The sequence below is a fragment of the Xyrauchen texanus genome, chromosome 3 (assembly GCF_025860055.1).
Source record: "Xyrauchen texanus isolate HMW12.3.18 chromosome 3, RBS_HiC_50CHRs, whole genome shotgun sequence".
In the NCBI taxonomy this organism is placed as follows: Eukaryota; Metazoa; Chordata; class Actinopteri; order Cypriniformes; family Catostomidae; genus Xyrauchen; species Xyrauchen texanus.
This window is the reverse complement of record NC_068278.1, coordinates 53,029,744-53,051,114: the sequence shown is the minus strand read 5'-3', so window position 1 is coordinate 53,051,114 and position 21,371 is coordinate 53,029,744. Positions and strand designations below refer to the sequence as shown.

General features: G+C 38.5%; 1 protein-coding gene across 1 annotated transcript in view; it reads left to right on the top strand.

Moving 5' to 3' along the window:
- The window catches only part of ppil2 (peptidylprolyl isomerase (cyclophilin)-like 2), a 59,207-nt gene that overhangs the window by 22,173 nt on the left and 15,663 nt on the right, over window positions 1–21,371 (top strand). Inside the window, 5 exon segments of the mRNA XM_052100057.1 lie at window positions 699–822; window positions 824–854; window positions 3,356–3,443; window positions 5,651–5,757; window positions 15,541–15,630. Coding sequence (XP_051956017.1) covers window positions 699–822; window positions 824–854; window positions 3,356–3,443; window positions 5,651–5,757; window positions 15,541–15,630 — 440 coding nt within the window.

The following is a 21,371-nucleotide window of genomic DNA, read 5'->3' as shown; positions in this document are numbered from 1 at the left end:
TCTGCGGTGTGCCCTTTGAGTCGTCTTGGCTGGATGGCCACTTATAGCGAGAGTAGTCACAGTACTAAATCGTCTCCATTTATAGAAATTTTGTTTAGCTGTAGACAGATGAATATTTAAGCACTTCAAAATAACTTTGTAACCCTTTCCAGCTTTATGCAAAGCAAAAACAATTTATATTTGGTCCTCTGAGATATCTCTCTTTTTTCTTTTTTTTTTGTGGCACGGTCCATGAGATGTTTCTTGTGAATAGCAAACTCAAAATGTTTGAGTGCTTTTTATTAGTCAAAGTAGCTCTAACCCACACCTTGAATATAGATTCATTAATTGGATGCCAGGTTTGCCAACTCCTGACTCTAATTAGCTTTAGTTGACCTCATTAGCCTAGGGGTTCACATGGTTTTTCCAACCAACACTGTGAATTTTTGAATAATGTATTCAATATGTACAAGAACAATACAAAAATGTGTCTGTTATTAGTTAAAAAAGACTGTGTTTGTTTATTATTGTAACTTAGATGAAGCTCAAACCACATTTTAAGACAAATTTATACATAAATGCACTTAATTCCGAAGGGTTCACATACTTTTTCTTGCCACTGTATAAACAGACTTATAGTAAAATGTTACAGACTGCTGTAATGATCAATTAATAGTTGAAATATGACTCTTTATTTGCATTTTTTTCTTTCTCTACAGATGAAGAGAAAGCCAAACAGGATCCAGCTTACCATCTGAAAAGCACCAACCTGGAGACGCGTGAAACACTGGCAGAGCTCTATAGAGACTGTAAAGGAGACAAGCTGTTAGCCTCCACTATAAAAGGAAACCAAAAAAACAGACAAACTCAATGCTGTGAGTGTCATAATCTATTTCCTTTTTAGCTCTCGTCAATGGTACATTCCTCTCTGCACTCTTGTCTTCATTGATTTCTTCCTCTTCTTTCTTTTTGTAAAATAGAAAGTCTTTCAGGTGATGTCATTTTTCAATGTTAAAATACTTTTTCTCCCAGTTTAATTTGAGACAAGTATAAGTATGCCATTCATAAGATGATTGGCTCTGTGGCTTGAGTCAGGACCAAAGTCGGAAATTAATTGGTTTAATTGAAGTACTTGAATGAATGCACGACACACTGTAGCTGTGTCTCAAATGACGCACTGTGCCTTCAGCTGTCTAGTGTGTGAATTTTCAAAGGTGCAGTAGCAAAAAAAGATACATTTATTCATTTGGCAGACACATTTATCCAAAGAGACTTACAAAAGAGGAAAACGTAAGCGAATCATCATAAGTGGTACGAAAAGTGCCATATTACGAAGTAAAGTGCAAGAAATTATTTAGTTTTTTTTTAGTGTCTGGTTAAGTACTCATGGAAAAGATGTGTTTTTAGATGTTTTTTGAAGACAGATAGTGAGTCAGATTCACGGATGGAGTTGGGAATGTCATTCCACCAACGTGGTATGATGAAGCCAAAACTCCGGGAAAGAGTTTTGGTGCCTCTTTGTGTTGGTACATCAAGGTGACGTTCCTTAGCTGACCGCAGGCTTCTAGTGGGTGCGTAGCTCTGCAGAAATAATTTTAGGTATGCTGGAGCAGATACAGTTACTGTTCTGTATGCCAGCATCAGAGCTATGGACTTGATGCGTGCATCAACCGGCAGCCAGTGAAGAGAGACAAGGAGAGGTGTAACATGTGCTCTCTTTGGTTGATAAAAGACCAGACGTGCTGCTGCAATCTGGATCATTACCAGGGGTCTAATCGCACATGCAGGGAGGCCTGCAATGAGAGCGTTACAGTAGTCCAGTCTAGTTATGAAAAGTGACTGAACAAGAAGATGTGTGGCATGTTCAGAGAGGAAGGGTCTTATCTTCCTAATATTGTAGAATGTAAATCTACATGATCTTGTGGTCTGTGAAATTTTCCATAAATAGACTGTGGAAAATAGTCGAATGGTCATATGTCTAGGATAAAAAGGCCCCTTTAAGGTTTCAGCTGTTTGTTTGTTTTTTGAGGTGGGCTGTTTGTTTTGTTGGGTTTGTGTTGATCTTTAGATTAATGTACATCTGGGTGCAAATGAGGACTCTCCTGCATGGTTAAGCATGGTGTTTGATGACAGATAAAGCAGTTTGTGAATTGCAGTGCCCTTTGGATCACATTGAAGTATCTTGGTGTGTTTGTGTGTGTGTGTGTGTGTGCATGTTAGTGTGTTCCTGTGTGTGTGTGTGTGTGTGTGTGTGTGTGTGTGTGTGTGTGTGTGTGTGTGTGTGTGTGTGTGTGTGTGTGTGTTTCTTTCTATAAATGTGTCTGTGCATTTTGAGTTGATTTGCCTCTCAGACTCTTCCACCATCACACAGCAACTGGAGCAGAAGAAATCGCCTAGCAGTATCCTCAACCACACATACACGCACACACTCAAAGAACGACAGCACACTCTCCATGTTACAAGTTCTTCAGAATGTCACGTCAAATTGTTAATGTTCAGGTGACTTAAAAATAGCACACTGATTATTCACTTACTAGGAAATGAAACCAAAACACAAATACCTTGAATCTACATGGTAACTTTTTCCTCCATTCGTGCTCTGCTGCAGTGGTTCTAAGTGCATCTCTGGCCGTGTCTCAAGTCTTGTTTTAGCTCAGGTTGAAGTGTGTTTGCCCCATGCTATCAGCTGTATTAGCTGTGCTTACTCAGCCTATTCATGGTGCGGTGTATAAATGTTGAATTTAGTTGCCTCGACTTTTGGAACAAATGCCAGTCTATTTCAGCCATTGCCTTGCTGCATTGGCATTGTGATGCTGAAATAGACTGGTATCGAGGCCCACTCTTCTACTGAGTTAGTTGTACTCAAACCCGAAGTTTAAAGAACGTATATATGGTAAATGGTCTGCACTTATATGGCGCTTTTTTAACCTTAGAGGTTACCAAAGCACTTTACACTGTGTCCCAATCACCCATTCACACACATTCACACTCACACTCATACACCAATGGCGGCAGAGCTGCCGATCAAGGCGCTAGCCTGCCATTGGGAGAAACTTGGGGTTCAGTGTCTTGCCCAAGGCATGTGGAGTCGTGTGGGCCAGGAATTCGAACCGCCAACCCTGCGATTGGCAGCAAAAAGAGTGCTACAAAAAGAGTGATAAAACACTGTTTTTAAGTGTGAAAAAGAGACATTATGAGATGTTCATGATAAATATGTCTTATCTGGGCAGAGGATGGCTGACTTTTTTGGCTTTACTTACTATATACTTTCTGTTTTGATCATCCATTATTTCTTCTTGGCTCTTATGCAACGTTCAGATCTTTAGCAAGTTGTAAACATTTTAAACAGATTTAAAATAGCAGTCTAAACCTCCAGGCTCACTATTCTACTGGAAGAGTGTCTGCCTCCTTTACATCCACAGCTATTGCTCCAGCCACAACCCATGAAGCAGATAATAGAGATAGTCAGTGGCTGGACACCTATCCAGACTTCTGACAATCAACTTCAAGGGACAGATCTCACAAAAAGGTCTAACAGTGTTTATTTGCCTTAATGAAAGTGAACAGGGTCTCCAGTTCCGTGACCAAATGTGCGAGATGATGTCATGATATTTTGCTGTGAGACGCAATAAAAACCAAAGAGGTTTGATGTTATTGCTGTAGCCGCCATAAATGATTTAATCGCTTTGTTTTTATTTCATTCAAAAGTGAATAACGACTTAAATTTCACTCTGTTCATCCCATAAAGGGATCATATCGCTTCAGAAGACTTGGAATATAGTTAATGAATCGCATCAATCTGATAAAATGTGCTTTTATGGTGTTTCAGAACAGAACTATTCACTGTCATTATGGCAAATTAAGCCTGTGAAGACATTTTAAGATTCACCTTGTGTGTTCCACAGAAGAAAGTAAGAATTAAGAAGTAAACATTTTAGGATGAACTATTTCTTTAAAATATGGTCAATATTACAACTTTTTCTGTACATGAACTACCCACATCCAACTGACATTTAATATGACCACCCATAGTTTGTTGTTTTTATGTGACTTTTAGAGGTGAGTACATTTAAAATCGCACATTAAGTTGAGAACAAATGCAAACGGGTGTCTCAAAATAACCACTTCAGTATCTTACAAAGATTTAATGTCATAAATCTTGCAAACTTTGGCAAATCCAGTGACTAGTTCTTGCTCTTAAATAAGCATTGTAGAAGCCTGGCAGCTTGTTAATGAAAGTTTGTTTCCCAAAAATTTTCCCAATTGAAGGACTATTACAAATATTTCTATATAAGAATAAATGCATAGAAGCCAGTCAGTCAGGTTGGAAATGACAAATTCCAGCTAGCATTTGCCATTTGTTGTGTGCAGTATGCGTCACAAACTGCTCCTGCCTATCCTCCCTGTGGACAACTAAACACATTTTATTTTTACATTAATAACATTATGGTGTCAGGGCATGACTGGTGACACACAGCAAATGGCACAATTTCCCTATTTGTTTATGCTGGGAAGAAGTTGCATGCATTTCATATTATTGCATCATTTCAATACTTGGAACTGTTTGTATGTGCCGGAGACTTTTGTGTCTGTCAGCTATTAGTGTGAGTTTGTATTTTAAACCAGAGTTCAGAGACAGGATTGTGTCGAGGCACAGATCTGGGAAAGGCTACAAAAAAATGTCAGCTGCATTGAAGGATCCCAAGAGCACAGTGGCCTCCATAATTCTTAAATGGAAGAAGTTTGGAACAATCAGGAATCTTCCTTGAGCTGCTCGCCTGGCCAAACTGAGCAATCGGGGGTGAAGGGCCTTGGTAAGAGAGGTGACCATGAACCCAATGGTCACTCTGTTTGAGCTCCAGAGATCATGTGTGGAGATGGGAGAACCTTGCAGAAGGCCACACGGAAGCCTCTCCTCAGTGCAAGACACATAAAAAGCACAAAGGACTCTCAGACTGTGAGAAACAAGTTTTGAAACGTTTTGCCTCAATTCCAAGCGTTATGTCTGGAGGAAACCAGGCACCACCTGTGTAATACCATCCCAATGGTGAAGCATGGTGGTGGTTGTGTCATGCTGTGGGTGTGTTTTTCAGCGGCAGGGACTGGGGGACTGGTCAGAGTTGAAGGAAAGCTAAACGCAGCAAAATACAGAGACATCCTTAATGAAAACCTGGTCCAGAGCGCTCAGGACAGAGCGCCTCAGACTGGGGCAATGATTCACCTTCCAGCAGGTCACTGACCCTAAGCACACAGCCAAGACAATTCAAGAGTGGCTTATGGTCAACTCTGTGAATGTCCAGCCAGAGCCTGAACTTGAACCCAATCGAGCATCTCTGGAGAGACCTGAAAATGGCTTTCAACTGATGGTCCCCATCCAGCTTGACATGATCAAATGGCAGAAAATCCCCAAATCCAGATGTGCAAAGCTTGTTTTATCATACCCAAAAGGATTTATAGACAAAAAAATGAAGTGGACTGAATTCATTCTGAATGCACTGTATACCCCAGGAATCCAGCTGTCAAAGCAGTCTTGCATACCTGTTCATTTCCATCTCTTTTGTGTAGGGCTGTTATGTTAACAATGTTGTCAATAATGTCCTTACCGCACTTATTCTTGAATGTAAAGAATGATCAATGACATAATGAATAATTGTTTCCTTTGTGTTTTCAGATGCTATTGTTGATGATTCTGTTTGCTACCAGTATGTTAAGAAGAAAGGCTACATTCGTCTGCGCACAAACTAAGGAGACCTGAATTTGGAATTACACTGTGATAAGGTAACACAATATGAAACACTCATACAATAACAAACCTAACTCAGAAGTGAAACAGCGTCATTCAAGGTCCTGTCCTCTTTTGACCCCAAGTGGTAGCCACTTGTAATGCCTGTTCAAAAGCAGTTATTGCGATATCTTGTTCTTGATTATCACAACAACATTTACTTGTTGTGATAATTAACATTTAACTATGGGACCTTATATAGACAGGTGTGTGCCTTTCCAAATAATGTCCAATCAACTGAATTTACCACAGGTGGACTCCAATCAAGTGTGGAAAAAGTGAAGAGCTGTGAATACTTTCCGGATGCACTGTACACTCACCAATAAACATGCGATTACACCCACTCACTCACTATCTCACATGTGAGATTGCATAGGTGGAAAGCACTCACACCTTTCTCTCTCATAGGTGATAAACATACCTGCCCTCCCTCCATCTCTTTTTCTGTTCCACTCTCTAATATTCAAAGCTATATTGGCATAATAAAAATGGGTTTTCATTGCCAAAACATTAATAAACATTATACATAAACATGTGCTTTGATGCCTATGTTGCAGTCAGCAGATTCTGAGCTTGATGAAATACATATACACACCACATATAAGAAGATCAAAACCTGCACAAGTCATTGAGTTTTTTAATCTCTTTTTATTTCTGTCTTTGTTCTTGTCTTCATGCTTGCTCATCATGTAAATGTGATCTCTCTCTCTCTCTCTCTCTCTCTCTCTCTCTCTCTCTCTCTCACTCTCTCACTCTCTCACTCTCGGTCTCTCTCTGTCTTGACACCAACTATATTTGACACATTGTTTGCTTTCACGCACTTAATCAGAGCAAGGCCAGTGCTAACTAATTACAGATAAGGAACAAGGAAAGGGAGTTAGAATGACTGGATACAGTTTTGGGAGTCTCAAACTATTTATAACATTTTATAACCATAATTACATTCCAATTTAGAGTATCTTCAGACACTTTAATGAAAACAGACTGCCCATGATATTTATGGCTAGAGCAGGAGTCTCTCTCTCTCTCTCTCTCTCTCTCTCTCTGTGTTTCATGTCTAGTGGTCTAACTGGCAGTCTTCTCTTTACATAATATATAATTCATCCATTCAGAGCCCTTGAAACCTCTCTGACACCCTGCAACTGCTGACCTACATAGATTGACTCTCTCTATGTATCTCTTGCTATATTTTTTGTCTTTTGTCTTTATACTCTGTACTTTATACTGTATATGGGTAGACATAAAATGCCTGAAAAGTTGACCTGTCCTGCGGTGTGACATGCTGATGCTATACTTCATTTAACCCTTAAATGGACGGGAATTTCACCAAACACTCTTACATATTTGGGTCTTTAGAGACCTGGCACGTATATCGATCAAAAATGGATCTACAAAATGCCTAGATTGTGTAAAATTTTCAAGACAATTAGAAAATATTTTTTTTTATATATATATTTAGATGTCAAAGAGAAAATGCAACAAATCAGGACAAATCTAGAACAGGATTCATTACTTTCCCACTGAAATGTATTCAGGAACTACAGGACAATTTAGAGTCTCCAATTCACTTAACCTGCATGTTTTTTGGACTTGTGGGTAAACCGGAGCACCCGGAGGAAACCCACGCAAATATGGGGAGAACATGCAAACTCCACACAGAAAGGCCCAGTTGAGCCGGGATTCGAATCTTGCTGTGAGGTGACCGTGCTAACCACTGAGCCACTGTGCCGCCTTCCTTAGACCCAACTGGCTGTCAAAAATGTTTTGAGCTACACATAATAAATAATATACTTCAAAATACACAAGTAATTTCTCAGGCATATAGTATTAATTTATCTTGTAATAAACAAATAAATAGATATCCTGTGATAGTAAACTTACATAGAAATGAAATAATCATAAATAGAATTTATAGAAGTGCAAAAAACAAACAAAAAAACAATGACACTATTACATATCTAGGGTCTCTAATGGCCCTATACACTTTTGGTACTTAAACTGTATATATATATTTATATATACAGTGAGGAAAATAAGTATTTGAACACCCTGCTATTTTGCAAGTTCTCCCACTTAGAAATCATGGAGGGGTCTGAAATTGTCATCGTAGGTGCATGTCCACTGTGAGAGACATAATTTTAAAAAAAAAATCCAGAAATCACAATGTATGATTTTTTAACTATTTATTTGTATGATACAGCTGCAAATAAGTATTTGAACACCTGAGAAAATCAATGTTAATATTTGGTACAGTAGCCTTTGTTTGCAATTAAACGTTTCCTGTAGTTTTTCACCAGGTTTGCACACACTGCAGGAGGGATTTTGGCCCACTCCTCCACACAGATCTTCTCTAGATCAGTCAGGTTTCTGGGCTGTCGCTGAGAAACACGGAGTTTGAGCTCCCTCCAAAGATTCTCTATTGGTTTAGGTCTGGAGACTGGCTAGGCCACGCCAGAACCTTGATATGCTTCTTACAGAGCCACTCCTTGGTTATCCTGGCTGTGTGCTTCGGGTCATTGTCATGTTGGAAGACCCAGCCTCGACCCATCTTCAATGCTCTAACTGAGGGAAGGAGATTGTTCCCCAAAATCTCGCAGTACATGGCCCCGGTCATCCTCTCCTTAATACAGTGCAGTTGCCCTGTCCCATGTGCAGAAAAACACCCCCAAAGTATGATGCTACCACCCCCATACTTCACAGTAGGGATGGTGTTCTTGGGATGGTACTCATCATTCTTCTTCCTCCAAACACGGTTAGTGGAATTATGACCAAAAAGTTCTATTTTGGTCTCATCTGACCACATGACTTTCTCCCATGACTCCTCTGGATCATCCAAATGGTCATTGGCAAACTTAAGACGGGCCTTGACATGTGCTGGTTTAAGCAGGGGTACCTTCCGTGCCATGCATGATTTCAAACCATGACGTCTTAGTGTATTACCAACAGTAACCTTGGAAACGGTGGTCCCAGCTCTTTTCAGGTCATTGACCAGCTCCTCCCGTGTAGTTCTGGGCTGATTTCTCACCTTTCTTAGGATCATTGAGACCCCACGAGGTGAGATCTTGCATGGAGCCCCAGTCCGAGGGAGATTGACAGTCATGTTTAGCTTCTTCCATTTTCTAATGATTGCTCCAACAGTGGACCTTTTTTCACCAAGCTGCTTGGCAATTTCCCCGTAGCCCTTTCCAGCCTTGTGGAGGTGTACAATTTTGTCTCTAGTGTCTTTGGACAGCTCTTTGGTCTTGGCCATGTTAGTAGTTGGATTCTTACTGATTGTATGGGGTGGACAGGTGTCTTTATGCAGCTAACAACCTCAAACAGGTGCATCTAATTTAGGATAATAAATGGAGTGGAGGTGGACATTTTAAAGGCAGACTAACAGGTCTTTGAGGGTCAGAATTCTAGCTGATAGACAGGTGTTCAAATACTTATTTGCAGCTGTATCATACAAATAAATAGTTAAAAAATCATACATTGTGATTTCTGGATTTTTTTTTTTAGATTATGTCTCTCACAGTGGACATGCACCTACGATGACAATTTCAGACCCCTCCATGATTTCCAAGTGGGAGAACTTGCAAAATAGCAGGGTGTTCAAATACTTATTTTCCTCACTGTATATGCAATTTTGGCTTTTATGTCTGTGTGGGCACATCTCAAAAATTGGATGTGGTACAGGGGGTGGAATGATGTCTCATGTGTTTAAGGGTTAAAACTCATTCAACAGCATTTTTTATTTTATTTTTTTAAATTGTAATTATAATTAAGGCTGCAACAAACTGTTGTTAATCGATCAATCTGTAGATTTTCAATTTTTAAGCATTGTATGAAAAAATCATTTCAAAATGTTTTCAAAATAATTTAAAAATAATGCACTCTCAAGATTTGAACAACTTGTGTTGTACACTTTTATTCACTGCAGCTCGTTTGGAGGCCTCTTGTCACATTCCAAAAGCTTTTTTTGTTTTTTTGCCATAGAAATATGATTTTAACTAGCACAAAATGGCATCAATGAAAAAGGTTCTGCAGTGCAAAGATCTGACTAATTGATGATAAAATGTGTTTAAAAAAACAAAAAAACTTTCTGTTTGTTATGTTGACATCATATTAAATGAGAGACTACATTAAATACTTCTTTTTTCTTTTTTCTTCCTCTATTTTTGTGTCCTGATCTGATGATTTTTCTCACCTTTCATTTCTTTTCTTGGCATTTTCTGCATCCTACAGAGCTTGTAAAATCATCCCCACCATAAAACACTTCTCCAGATCAATTGTGTTCCTTATGGCCTTGCGCTGGCAGTAAAACTTCAATTCTCTGCCCTCGACCGGTGATGCAGAGTGCCTGATGTTATTTATGTGAGAACGTTCTGTCAGTCTTGCACCCCTGAGTTGAAGCCACACGTGAATCGCATAATATCTATAATTTAGTGTTTCAATGCAATACAGGCAAATCAAAGTTGTCTATACTGACATCAATTGAATATACACTTTAGGTACACTTAAATGACTTCAAATTTATTGTGTTTTATCACTGGTAGTTTATTCCTTTTTCACACTTTTGTGAACATTGCACATTAAGCCGGGATCTTGTTAGTCCTTAGATCCCCTAAGTAAATACAACATAAACTGCCTGGCCAAATAAAAAACTTGCTGTTTAGATTTAAATAAGCAGACACTTAAGAGCCTATGATTGGATCATTATTGCAGTGATAATTAAGATGTTTCAGCTGGCAACAATTATTTTAACCCTAAATGATGAAGTGGAAAAGATGTTACAGAAGAGGTAAATTATTGGCTCATATCAAGTAAAGAAAACAACTAAGGAGATTGCTGAAATGACTGTGTTTAATAGTGAAAGTAAGAGAATTTCCACACACACAAAATGCAATGAGAATTTACAGGATTGGGACTTAAATGTGGCCACAAGGAAGCCTCTTGTTAGTGAGGCTAATTGGAAAAACGACTTCAATTTGCTTTGAAGATTGGACTGTGGAGCAATGGAAAAAGATCATGTGGTCTGATGAGTACAGATTTATCCTGTCCAAAGCGACGGCCGTGTCAGGGTAAGAAGAGAAGCACATGAAGTGATGAACCAGTCATGCATAGCCACTGTACAAGCCTCTGGAGGCAGTGTTATGATCTGGGGTTGCGTCAGTTGGTCGGGTCTAGGCTCAGCAACGTTATGCAGAAATAAAGTCAGCTGACTACCTGAATGTACTGAATGACCAGGTTATCCCATCAATGTTTTTTTCTTCCCTGGCGGCATGGGCAAATTCCAAGACGACAATGCCAAGATTCATCAGGCTCAAATTGTGAAAGAATTGTTCAGGGAGCATGAGGAATCATTTTCACACATGAATTGGCCACCACAGGGTCCTGAACTTAACCTCATTGAAAGTCTTTGGGATGTGCTGGAGAAGACTTTATGGAGTAGTTTGGCTGTCCCGTAATCAATACAAGAGATCTCGGCCAAAAAATAATGCAGCTCTGGATGAAAATATATGTTGTGACGTTGCATAAGGTTGTCGAAACAATGCCACGACAACTGTAATCAATCAAAGCTTAAGGTGGTGCAACAAAATATTAGAGGATGTGACTTGTTTTTTGGCCAGGCACAGTATTACAGTCATTTTTATTGTAAATACAATGATTTTTAATTAAAATAATGTCCCAATAAATAAATTAGGATCCTAAAAGAAGGTTTAATCTTTTATATGATAATAATAATTTCAGAATTTTTCTTTTGATTTTGTGTTGAAATATGACCCGGGCGTTCTCTTGACATGCTTCATAAGATTCACCTTTTCAGTAAAAAGTCACAACTAATTTGTAAGCAGATTTCTGTGCCAAAAATAGAATCATCCCAAATCTGAGCAAACCTCAGGGAGAGGAGAGGAAAGAGGAGGAGGGTAATTTCTTATCAATGTGACCTCTTCTCCTTGTCCTGATTTGACAAGTACACAGCCAATGAAATGAAACAAAAATAGCAGCTAGTTACTAGGGTTGTTTCTATGTCCGATAGGCAGTGTTTACCTTGATGACTCTGGCGCACACACACACACACGGGAATGTGCTTGCCTTTATAATGGGATAGGAGAATGTGTCTATGTGATATGAAAATATAAAAGACAGAAAGAAAAAAATGAGGGAAAATGATTTGTTTGACAAATATCTTACATTTTATATCTTAGTTTTATTATTTTCATAATGAACTAAATGATGTGGTGTGCATATGAAAAGTGTAAAACATCAATATAAAATGTAGAGGACATCAAAGACATTGAAGAAAAAACAAAAACATCCACTAAAATACAAATATATACGTTGTATTTATACTGTGTATATATATACACTCACCTAAAGGATTATTAGGAACACCATACTAATACTGTGTTTGACCCCCTTTCGCCTTCAGAACTGCCTTAATTCTACGTGGAATTGATTCAACAAGGTGCTGAAAGCATTCTTTAGAAATGTTGGCCCATATTGATAGTATAGCATCTTGCAGTTGATGGAGATTTGTTGGATGCACATCCAGGGCACGAAGCTCCCGTTCCACCACATCCAAGATGCTCTATTGGGTTGAGATCTGGTGACTGTGGGGGCCATTTTAGTACAGTGAACTCATTGTCATGTTCAAGAAACCAATTTGAAATGATTCGAGCTTTGTGACATGGTGCATTATCCTGCTGGAAGTAGCCATCAGAGGATGGGTACATGGTGGCCATAAAGGGATGGACATGGTCAGAAACAATGCTCAGGTAGGCCGTGGCATTTAAACGATGCCCAATTGGCACTAAGGGGCCTAAAGTGTGCCAAGAAAACATCCCCCACACCATTACACCACCACCACCAGCCTGCACAGTGGTAACAAGGCATGATGGATCCATGCTCTCATTCTATTTACGCCAAATTCTGACTCTACCATCTGAATGTCTCAACAGAAATCGAGACTCATCAGACCAGGCAACATTTTTCCAGTCTTCAACTGTCCAAATTTGGTGAGCTCTTGCAAATTGTAGCCTCTTTTTCCTATTTGTAGTGGAGATGAGTGGTAGCCGGTGGGGTCTTCTGCTGTTGTAGCCCATCCACCTCAAGGTTGTGCGTGTTGTGGCTTCACAAATGCTTTGCTGCATACCTCGGTTGTAACGAGTGGTTATTTCAGGCAAAGTTGCTCTTCTATCAGCTTGAATCAGTCGTCCCATTCTCCTCTGACCTCTAGCATCAACAAGGCATTTTCGCCCACAGGACTGCTGCATACTGGATGTTTTTCCCTTTTCACACCATTCTTTGTAAACCCTTGAAATGGTTGTGCGTGAAAATCCCAGTAACTGAGCAGATTGTGAAATACTCAGACCGGCCCGTCTGGCACCAACAACCATGCCAAGCTCAAAATTGCTTAAATCACCTTTCTTTCCCATTCTGACATTCAGTTTGGAGTTCAGGAGATTGTCTTGACCAGGACCACACCCCTAAATGCATTGAAGCAACTGCCATGTGATTGGTTGATTAGATAATTGCATTAATGAGAAATTGAACAGGTGTTCCTAATAATCCTGTAGGTGAGTGTATATATATATATATATATATATATATATATTCACATCAGCCACAACATTAAAACCACCTGCCTATTATTGTGTAGGTCCCCCTCGTGCCGCCAAAACAGCACCAACCCACATCTCAGTATAACATTCTTCTCACCACAATTGTACAGAGCGGTTATCTGAGTTACAGTAGACTCTGTCAGTTCGAACCATTTTGGCCATTCTCCTTTGACCTCTCTCATCAACAAGGTATTTCCATTCACAGAACTGCTGCTCATTGGATGTTTTTTGTTTTTGGCTAGAGACTGTTGTGTGTGAAAACCCCAGCAGATCAGCAGTTACAGAAATACTCAAACCAGCCCATCTGGCATCAAAAAAAAAAAAAAAAAAATATATATATATATATATATATACACACACACACACACACACACATTTTGTACCGTTCTGCATAAATCTAAAAGTTAAAAAACATTGTACTTAGATTTTTAAAACTGCATATATTTCCACATATCAGAGAAATGACTACAATACAAGTTTGTTTTATTATTATTATTAAAATCAGCACAAACTAAAGTATAACAAATATTATTACCATATGTAATATTATACATAACCATGTTCAAATACTTTAACATTTTAAATAATATTATTTTCTTTGCATTACAGTAATGCAAATTTGTGTGCTTAATTACCCTGAAACTAATGTCACCTAATCGTCCTTATAATTGGCTTGATTTTCTTTAAGAAAATTATAATTACTCCTTTTTTTTTGTTTTGGTTTTGTAGTGAAATATGACCCTGGCATGTTCTTTACAGGGTTCATAAGATTCCCCTGTGAACAAATGCCCTTTTTCTTAATATTTTCACATTTTACCTTTCCTTGAAGGAGCATTTGGATTGAAATGTCATTGTAGACAGATATGAAATACTGTCAGATCTACAGTATATGTACAAACTGATTGAGATCTAGCATGACAACTTTATTATTGTAGGTTGTTTGTGTGTGTGTGTGTGTGTGTGTGTGTGTGTGTGTGTGTGTGTGTGTGTGTGTGTGTGTGTGTGTGTGTGTGTGTGTGTCATGTGTCATGCTTGCTCTCATTTTCTTATACAACTTTGTGGAATTTGTTTCTGCATCTCACAATAAGGCACACAATGCCATCCTGGGCACAAAATCAGTTTATTTACTCTGGATGTTTTTATTTTAGGAGAGGAATGTCTAATCGTCATAGAAACAAGCAAATAAGCATGCACAGGCCGAGAGAGGAAGCAACTTTTTTTAACTTTCGATGCTTTTGTTTTTATAAACATCTTATGTAAGGGAATCTTTCACTTACTTAATAATGATAGCAGACTTTAACATGTTCAAAGTACATTCGAAGCTGCCAGATGTATCACAAACAGCTGGATTTAACCTTATTGTTTATTGACCTCTATAGCACACAGAAGTTGCTTTTCATAGCACTTACAGGCTTGAACACATTTAGAGTAATATCCACTGAATTTAAGTTCAAAGAGTTCTTGTTACATTCATCCAAAGTTTTAACTTTATTTTGAAAATGCAGATTCAGTAATTCAACTCCTAGACAACAGTAAGTTTGACGGTCAGTTTTTTACTTTAAATTGAATTGTAATATTTTCTGAACAAATTTTGAGTGGTACAGAATGCTAGGGTGTTGATGGTGGTTGCTACGATGTTCTGGATGATTTGATGAAGAGCCCATCCCCATGTCTCTGATACTCTGTTCCCTTAATATGGCCCAAGTCCCATCTTCATTGTGAATCTATGAGATTTGTGTGCCTGTTTTATCACCTACCATGTAAAAATCACATGTCTGATTGCTTAGAAAGGTAATGGCTTACCTCTCCTCAACAAGCCGCAGAATTCGAGGTATCATGTCCAGAGTACAAACAACCCCCTAAACCTGAAGTATGACAATAAGGAATAGTAATGGTGCTTGCCTTAGCAAAAACCACTAATGAGTTACAAAGTGTCTTGTTATTGGCTCTCCTGTGATACTTTACATGCTTTTGATTGCACTGTCTCTGAGGAAAAGAGAAAAGAACAACAACAAATATTTATTTGTAAATGCTCATTATTCATGGTTCAATTCACCCCCTCTTTCTCTCTGTTAAGCAGACTGCTGCACAGGTGACATCATATTGAGAAATAGTTTTCATAAATTACATTCCCTGACATTTACGAGTGAGATTTGTTTGACTCTTTTTCAGGTACCCAAGACTGGAGAGAACTTTATTAAACTGTGTAAGAAAGGATATTATGACAGCACAGTATTCCACCGATCTATTCGAAATGTTATGGTAAATAAATTAAAACCATAACCTTTTCCTAGAGTATATATACAAGTATGTGTGTTTGTACCTACATTTGTTTATTTGCTAGTTACAGACAATCAATGTTCGATGAGTTGTGCATAGCTAAATATCTGTGCTGCTGTCAATGAGCAGGACTGCTTTTAGCCACAGTATTTACACATTAAAGTCACAAAGAAATGTGGAATAATGTGAGTAGGACATGGCAAAAGTCAAGATGAAGAAGAACCTGTTATAGAGGTGTTGAGTTCCAGAAGTAAATTGTTTTTTTTTCTCCATAGATTAATTGATTTTTAACAATAACTTATAAACTTTTAAAGACAGACCTATTGTGAGCTTTGAGGTTGTTAATCAATGGTATATTCTTTTGTTATTTCAACTTTCATTTAGTTGTAATTCCTGGCGAAGAACTACAATACCCATAAACACCTGAAGAGAAAGATCTGCCAATCAGATAGACACAGCAAACAAACAGTGGGAAAACAGCTCTGAAGCGACTGCCCACTTCCATGACGCACTTCAAATGGCGCAATCAAGTTGGTCTCCCCACACTCTCAAACTACTGTACTTCTATATTTGTACAGTATACACTCACCGAACACTTTATTAGGAACACTATGGTCCTACTGAAGTGCCCGACGTGGCCTTCTGCTGTTGTAGCCCATCCGCCTCGAGGTTCGACGTGTTGTGCGTTCCGAGATGCTATTCTGCTCACTACAATTGTACAGAGTTAATGTGAACAGTGAGTTAATGTAGCCTTTCTGTCAGCTCGAACCAGTCCGGCCATTCTCCATTGACCACTCTCATGAACAAGGCTTTTTCATCCACCAAACTGCCACTCACCTAGTTTCTAAGTAAACTCTAGAGACTATTGTGCGTGAAAATCCCAGGAGATCTGAAGTTACAACAATTCTCAAACCAGCCTATCTGGCACCAACAATCATGCCACAGTCAAAATCACTAAGATAAAATTTTTTCCCCATTCTGATGGTTGATGTGAACATTAACTGAAGGTCCTGACCCGTATCTGCATGATTTTATGCATTTCACTTTTGCCACATGATTTGCTGATTAGATAATCACATGAATAAGTTCAGGTGTTCAGATGTTCAGGTGTGCCTGATTAAATGGACGGTGAGTGTACAGTATATATACAGTATTGTAAAAAAGTCTTTGGCGAATTTGATGTTCCTTAAAAGCATTTGTCCTAAGATGGTTATTTTATGTATTCTGCTCTTTCAGTAGGAAAAAACTGTAACAACTTTAGATTTCCAAACATTCCTTTTGCAAATAGAAATGATTAGAAGTAGAACAATGAGTCCTGAAACAGATGGTATGGCCCCCTCAGAGCCTGGATCTCAACATCATTGAGTCAGTTTGGGATTACATGAAGAGAAAGAAGCAAATGAGACAGCCTAAATACATATAAATGTGGCAAGTTTTCCAAAATGCTTGGAGCAACCTATCAGCCAACAACCATAAAAACCTGCACGCAAGTGTACTTAGGAGTATTGGTGCTGTTTTAAAGGTATAGGGTTGTCACACCACTTATTTAGTTTTTTTTTTATGTTTACTGCTTTTTCTGTGTTAATTGATTAACAAAAATTATTCATGGCGTTATTTTTAAAAACTTTTTTTACAACTGCCCAAGACTTTGGCACAGTGCTGTGTGTGTGTGTATGTATATATATATATATATATATATATATATATATATATATATATATATATATATATATATATCAGAGCTCAATCTACACTCCATACCCCATAATGGCAAAGCAAAAACAGATTTTTGATACAGATTTTTGTGACTGAAATATGACATTGACATAAGTATTCAGACCCTTTGCTATGACACTTGAAATTTAGCTCAGGTGCATTCCATTTCTCTGGATCATCTTTGAGATGTTTCTACAGTTTGATTAGAGTACACCTGTGGCAAATTCAATCGATTAGACATGATTTGGAAAGGCACACACCTGTCTATATAAGGTCTCACCTGAAAATGCATATCAGCACAAAAACCAAGCCATGATGTCAAAGGAACTGCTTGCAGAGCTCAGAGACAGGATTGCCGCGGCACAGATCTCGGTACGGCTACAAAAAAATAAGGCTGATTTGAAGGTTCCCAAGAGCACAGTGGCCTCCATAATTCTTAAATGGAAGAAGTTTGGCGCAACCAGGACTCTTCCTAGAGCTGGTTGCCTGGCCAAACTGGTCAATCAGGGGTGAAGGGCCTTGGTAAGAGAGGTGACCAAGAACCCGATGGTTATTCTGGTTGAGCTCCAGAGATCACGTGAAGAGATGTGAGAAACTTGCATCACCTGTGCAATACCATCCCAATGGTGAAGCTTGGTAGTGGTAGCATCATGCTGTGGGGGTGTTTTTCAGCAGCAGGAATTGGTGGACTGGTCTGGGTTGAAGGTTCACCTTCCAACAGGACAAGACAATGCCAACACAATGCAAGAGTGTCTTAGGGATAACTCTGTGAGTGTCCTTGAGTTGCCCAGCCAGAGCCCAATCTTGAACCCAATCGAACATCTCTGGAGAGACCTGAAAATGCTGTCCACTGATGGTCCCCATCCAACCTGACCACACTTGAGATGATCTTCAGAGAGGTATGGTATAAAGTCCCTAAATCCAGGTCTGCAAAGATTGTTTCATCATACACAAAAGTACTTGAGGCTGTAATCGCTGCCAAAGGTGCTTCAACAAAATGCTGAGTTAAGGGTCAGAATACTTACGCCAATGTGATATTTCAGTTGGTTCTCTTTGATACATTTGCAAAGTCATTAAAAATCTGTTTTTTGCTTCGTCATTATGGTTTTTGAGTGTAGATTGATAATATAATAATATAATAATTTAAATCATTTTAGCATAAGGCTAACAAAAATGACAAAATGTGAAAAAAATGAAGGGGTCTACAGTAACTGGTGCAGGTAAAAAAATGAATTGTATATAGTTACTCGTGTATAACAGCAGCATTTGTCCACCCTAGTTACCCTCTGATATTATGTTTGGTTAAGTGTGTTGAAAGTGTTAGCAATATTTCACATGCACTTGTCCAGGAAAGTCCAAGAATCAGACTTTTGCAATCAGTTACCTTTTCAAGTATTGTACCACTTAAAGAAAATCGCAGTTTATACAAAAAATAAAGCTTATGAAATATTAAAGGAAGTGTTGTAAGTTGTCCAATAAACTGCAGAAAGTTTAGAACAAGGCCCTTTGTGAAATGGAAAAAAAAATGGTTATATATAAAAGAAATCAGTACTGTCTTTTTCGTTTTCAGTTATTTAGATTAACATTAAATTTGTTGTTGCTGGTTTGAGTCAGTGTTTCTTACAACATGACCTCAACCCCAGCAACAAACAAATGCAGCATTCAATAAAAACAGGATAAAATGTTCCTCCACAGCTCCTTGAATAGAGATCTGTACATCTGAAAAATGTTATCCTAAATAAACATTGCAGTAGCCTTACCTGAGACCCTATGCTTGCCATTTCTTGCACTTTGTTTTAGACTTTGAGGCTGCAAGCAACTTTTGTCTTCCACTCATTCTCACACTTGTGTTATGCACATTGAGACGAGGATTGCAATTGCGTTTGACTTAAAAAGATGCAAAGAAAGGGAGAGATTTTGCATCAATGCAAACGGTAGATCGACAGCCTCACCGATGTGTTTTTGTGATTTGAGTGGGACAGAGAGAGTAAGCGATTGTTTACATAAGGAAGGAGTTTGCAGATTCCTCATTCATTCTGTAGATGTTACACTCAAGGGTGTGTTTGCATGTGCTTTAAAAAAAAACTAATTTGTGTTTCAGAAAGACAAAACACCCAAATTAAATACTTCACCACCAGTCAAACCTCTTGAATATGTCTCTACAATAGAAATTAAACTGTTAAAGTATAGATAAAATACTGTATAGTTCTGTTTTTGCAGCTACAAGTTTGTGTGATTTGTTTTCAGATAAAATAATGTAGCCTTATTTTGCCTGCTGTTAAACTAACTAAAATTACTTGATATTTATTTTTATCATGAAGCATCATAAAATGCACATTGATAAATATTGGCTTGTCCAAGCCAAAATAGCTTTTAGACAGATTTTCCTGAAGGGTTTCTATGTTCAGATTCTTAAAGTAGATAATACAGTATAAAGCAAATCATCAAAATGTGTTTTGGAGGCAGAGTAGTCATGAGAATAAAAAATTGCATGATGTTTCTTTGAAGAAACACTGTGTTCTGTAATAATGGTGCATTTTTTGGCTATGACTACATGCAAAATGATTATAATTCAAGATAGTTTTTCTTGCAAATGTAATGTGTTTGGTATCAGTGCAACAATCTGAAAAATTCACACCCTACATTGACACAAACACAGACAAAGTTTTCAGATACACTCTATGCATGAATTTGTGTGGATATAAAGTTCTATGTATTAAAAATTTTATGTGAAAGAAGAAGTCATGAAAAGTTTTCCCATTAGCCAAAGAGAACATTTAAAGCATACACAAGCATTTGGGGCCATATTGCAAAAACATCCAAGATCTAGAACCCTGTCTGTTAAGTAAGCAAAGCAGTTTCAGTTAGGATCTAACACACTGTTAACACACGGACGCGAACAGCGCAATGCAACGCATCACGACAAAAAGCAATTCGCTCCCTTTACAATCAAACATTGCAGTTTAAACTTGATGTGACCTATGCACTGCGTCATGCTGCTTTCCACTGACAGTTTGCATTTCTGAACTGCACATGTTTGCACTTAGCTCATTGTTTCACTAAAGACAGTGTCATACTAGCCGACTCCAAACAAGTGATTTTTGACAGAGGGTGTCACATTTACTGACTGTTTTGCTGAGATCTCACACTCTTCAATAGGAGGTGTGTCACACACTTGCTGATTCAGAATGGTTGAAGTGTGACAGACATACCAACTCTCTCTCCGATTCCCTGTCACTTGCTTGCCGTAATAACAGGAGTAATGCATCAGCATTCCCTGTGAATTTTTGATTGTGTATATATCCATTCTGTAAATGCTGAAGCCTAGAACCCCAGAAAACCGCACAGTGAGACAATTAACATGGATTACAATCGGCGTTTGTGATTATATGCAGCTGAGTGCAGTCGCTAAAGAAAATAATAAGATCAGCATGGCATCCGGCCAGTTATTCAGTAAAAGAAGCTCAATGGTCACTTGATCATACCACAAAAGTCCGGCCCAGAAAATGAAAGATTTTTTTCGAACAAATTTGATGTGCTTTCACAGTTGTTGGAGCCATTAACACAGCAGGGAGTCCTGTCAGTCAAGGGATTAACAACCTCCCACTTGCAGACGCATCCTGCGAGGTTCAGCTGTACGATTATGTAAATGAAGCTTAAAGCTGAAGTATGTAATTTCTGCAACACTTGCGGAACACTGATTGGAATTGCAAAAATAAACACTGTTTTCGAAACAGCTTTCTGAATCCGCCCCTCATCTGCCTTTGATCAAACAAAGACATAGTCCCTCCCTCAACTCAAACCCATTGGTTGAGTAACATTGTTGGGTGGCTCAAAACAGGAATTTTATTATTTCATTTCGAGATAATTAACCTGTCACGATTCCCTTGTTGTCTGCCCCGTGTTTCACTAGTCAAACTCCTATTCCCTTTGTAAAAAACTACACTTCCCATGATTCCCGGCCCTCATCACTGCCAGCCCTGTGTCATTGTGCTCACCTGATCATC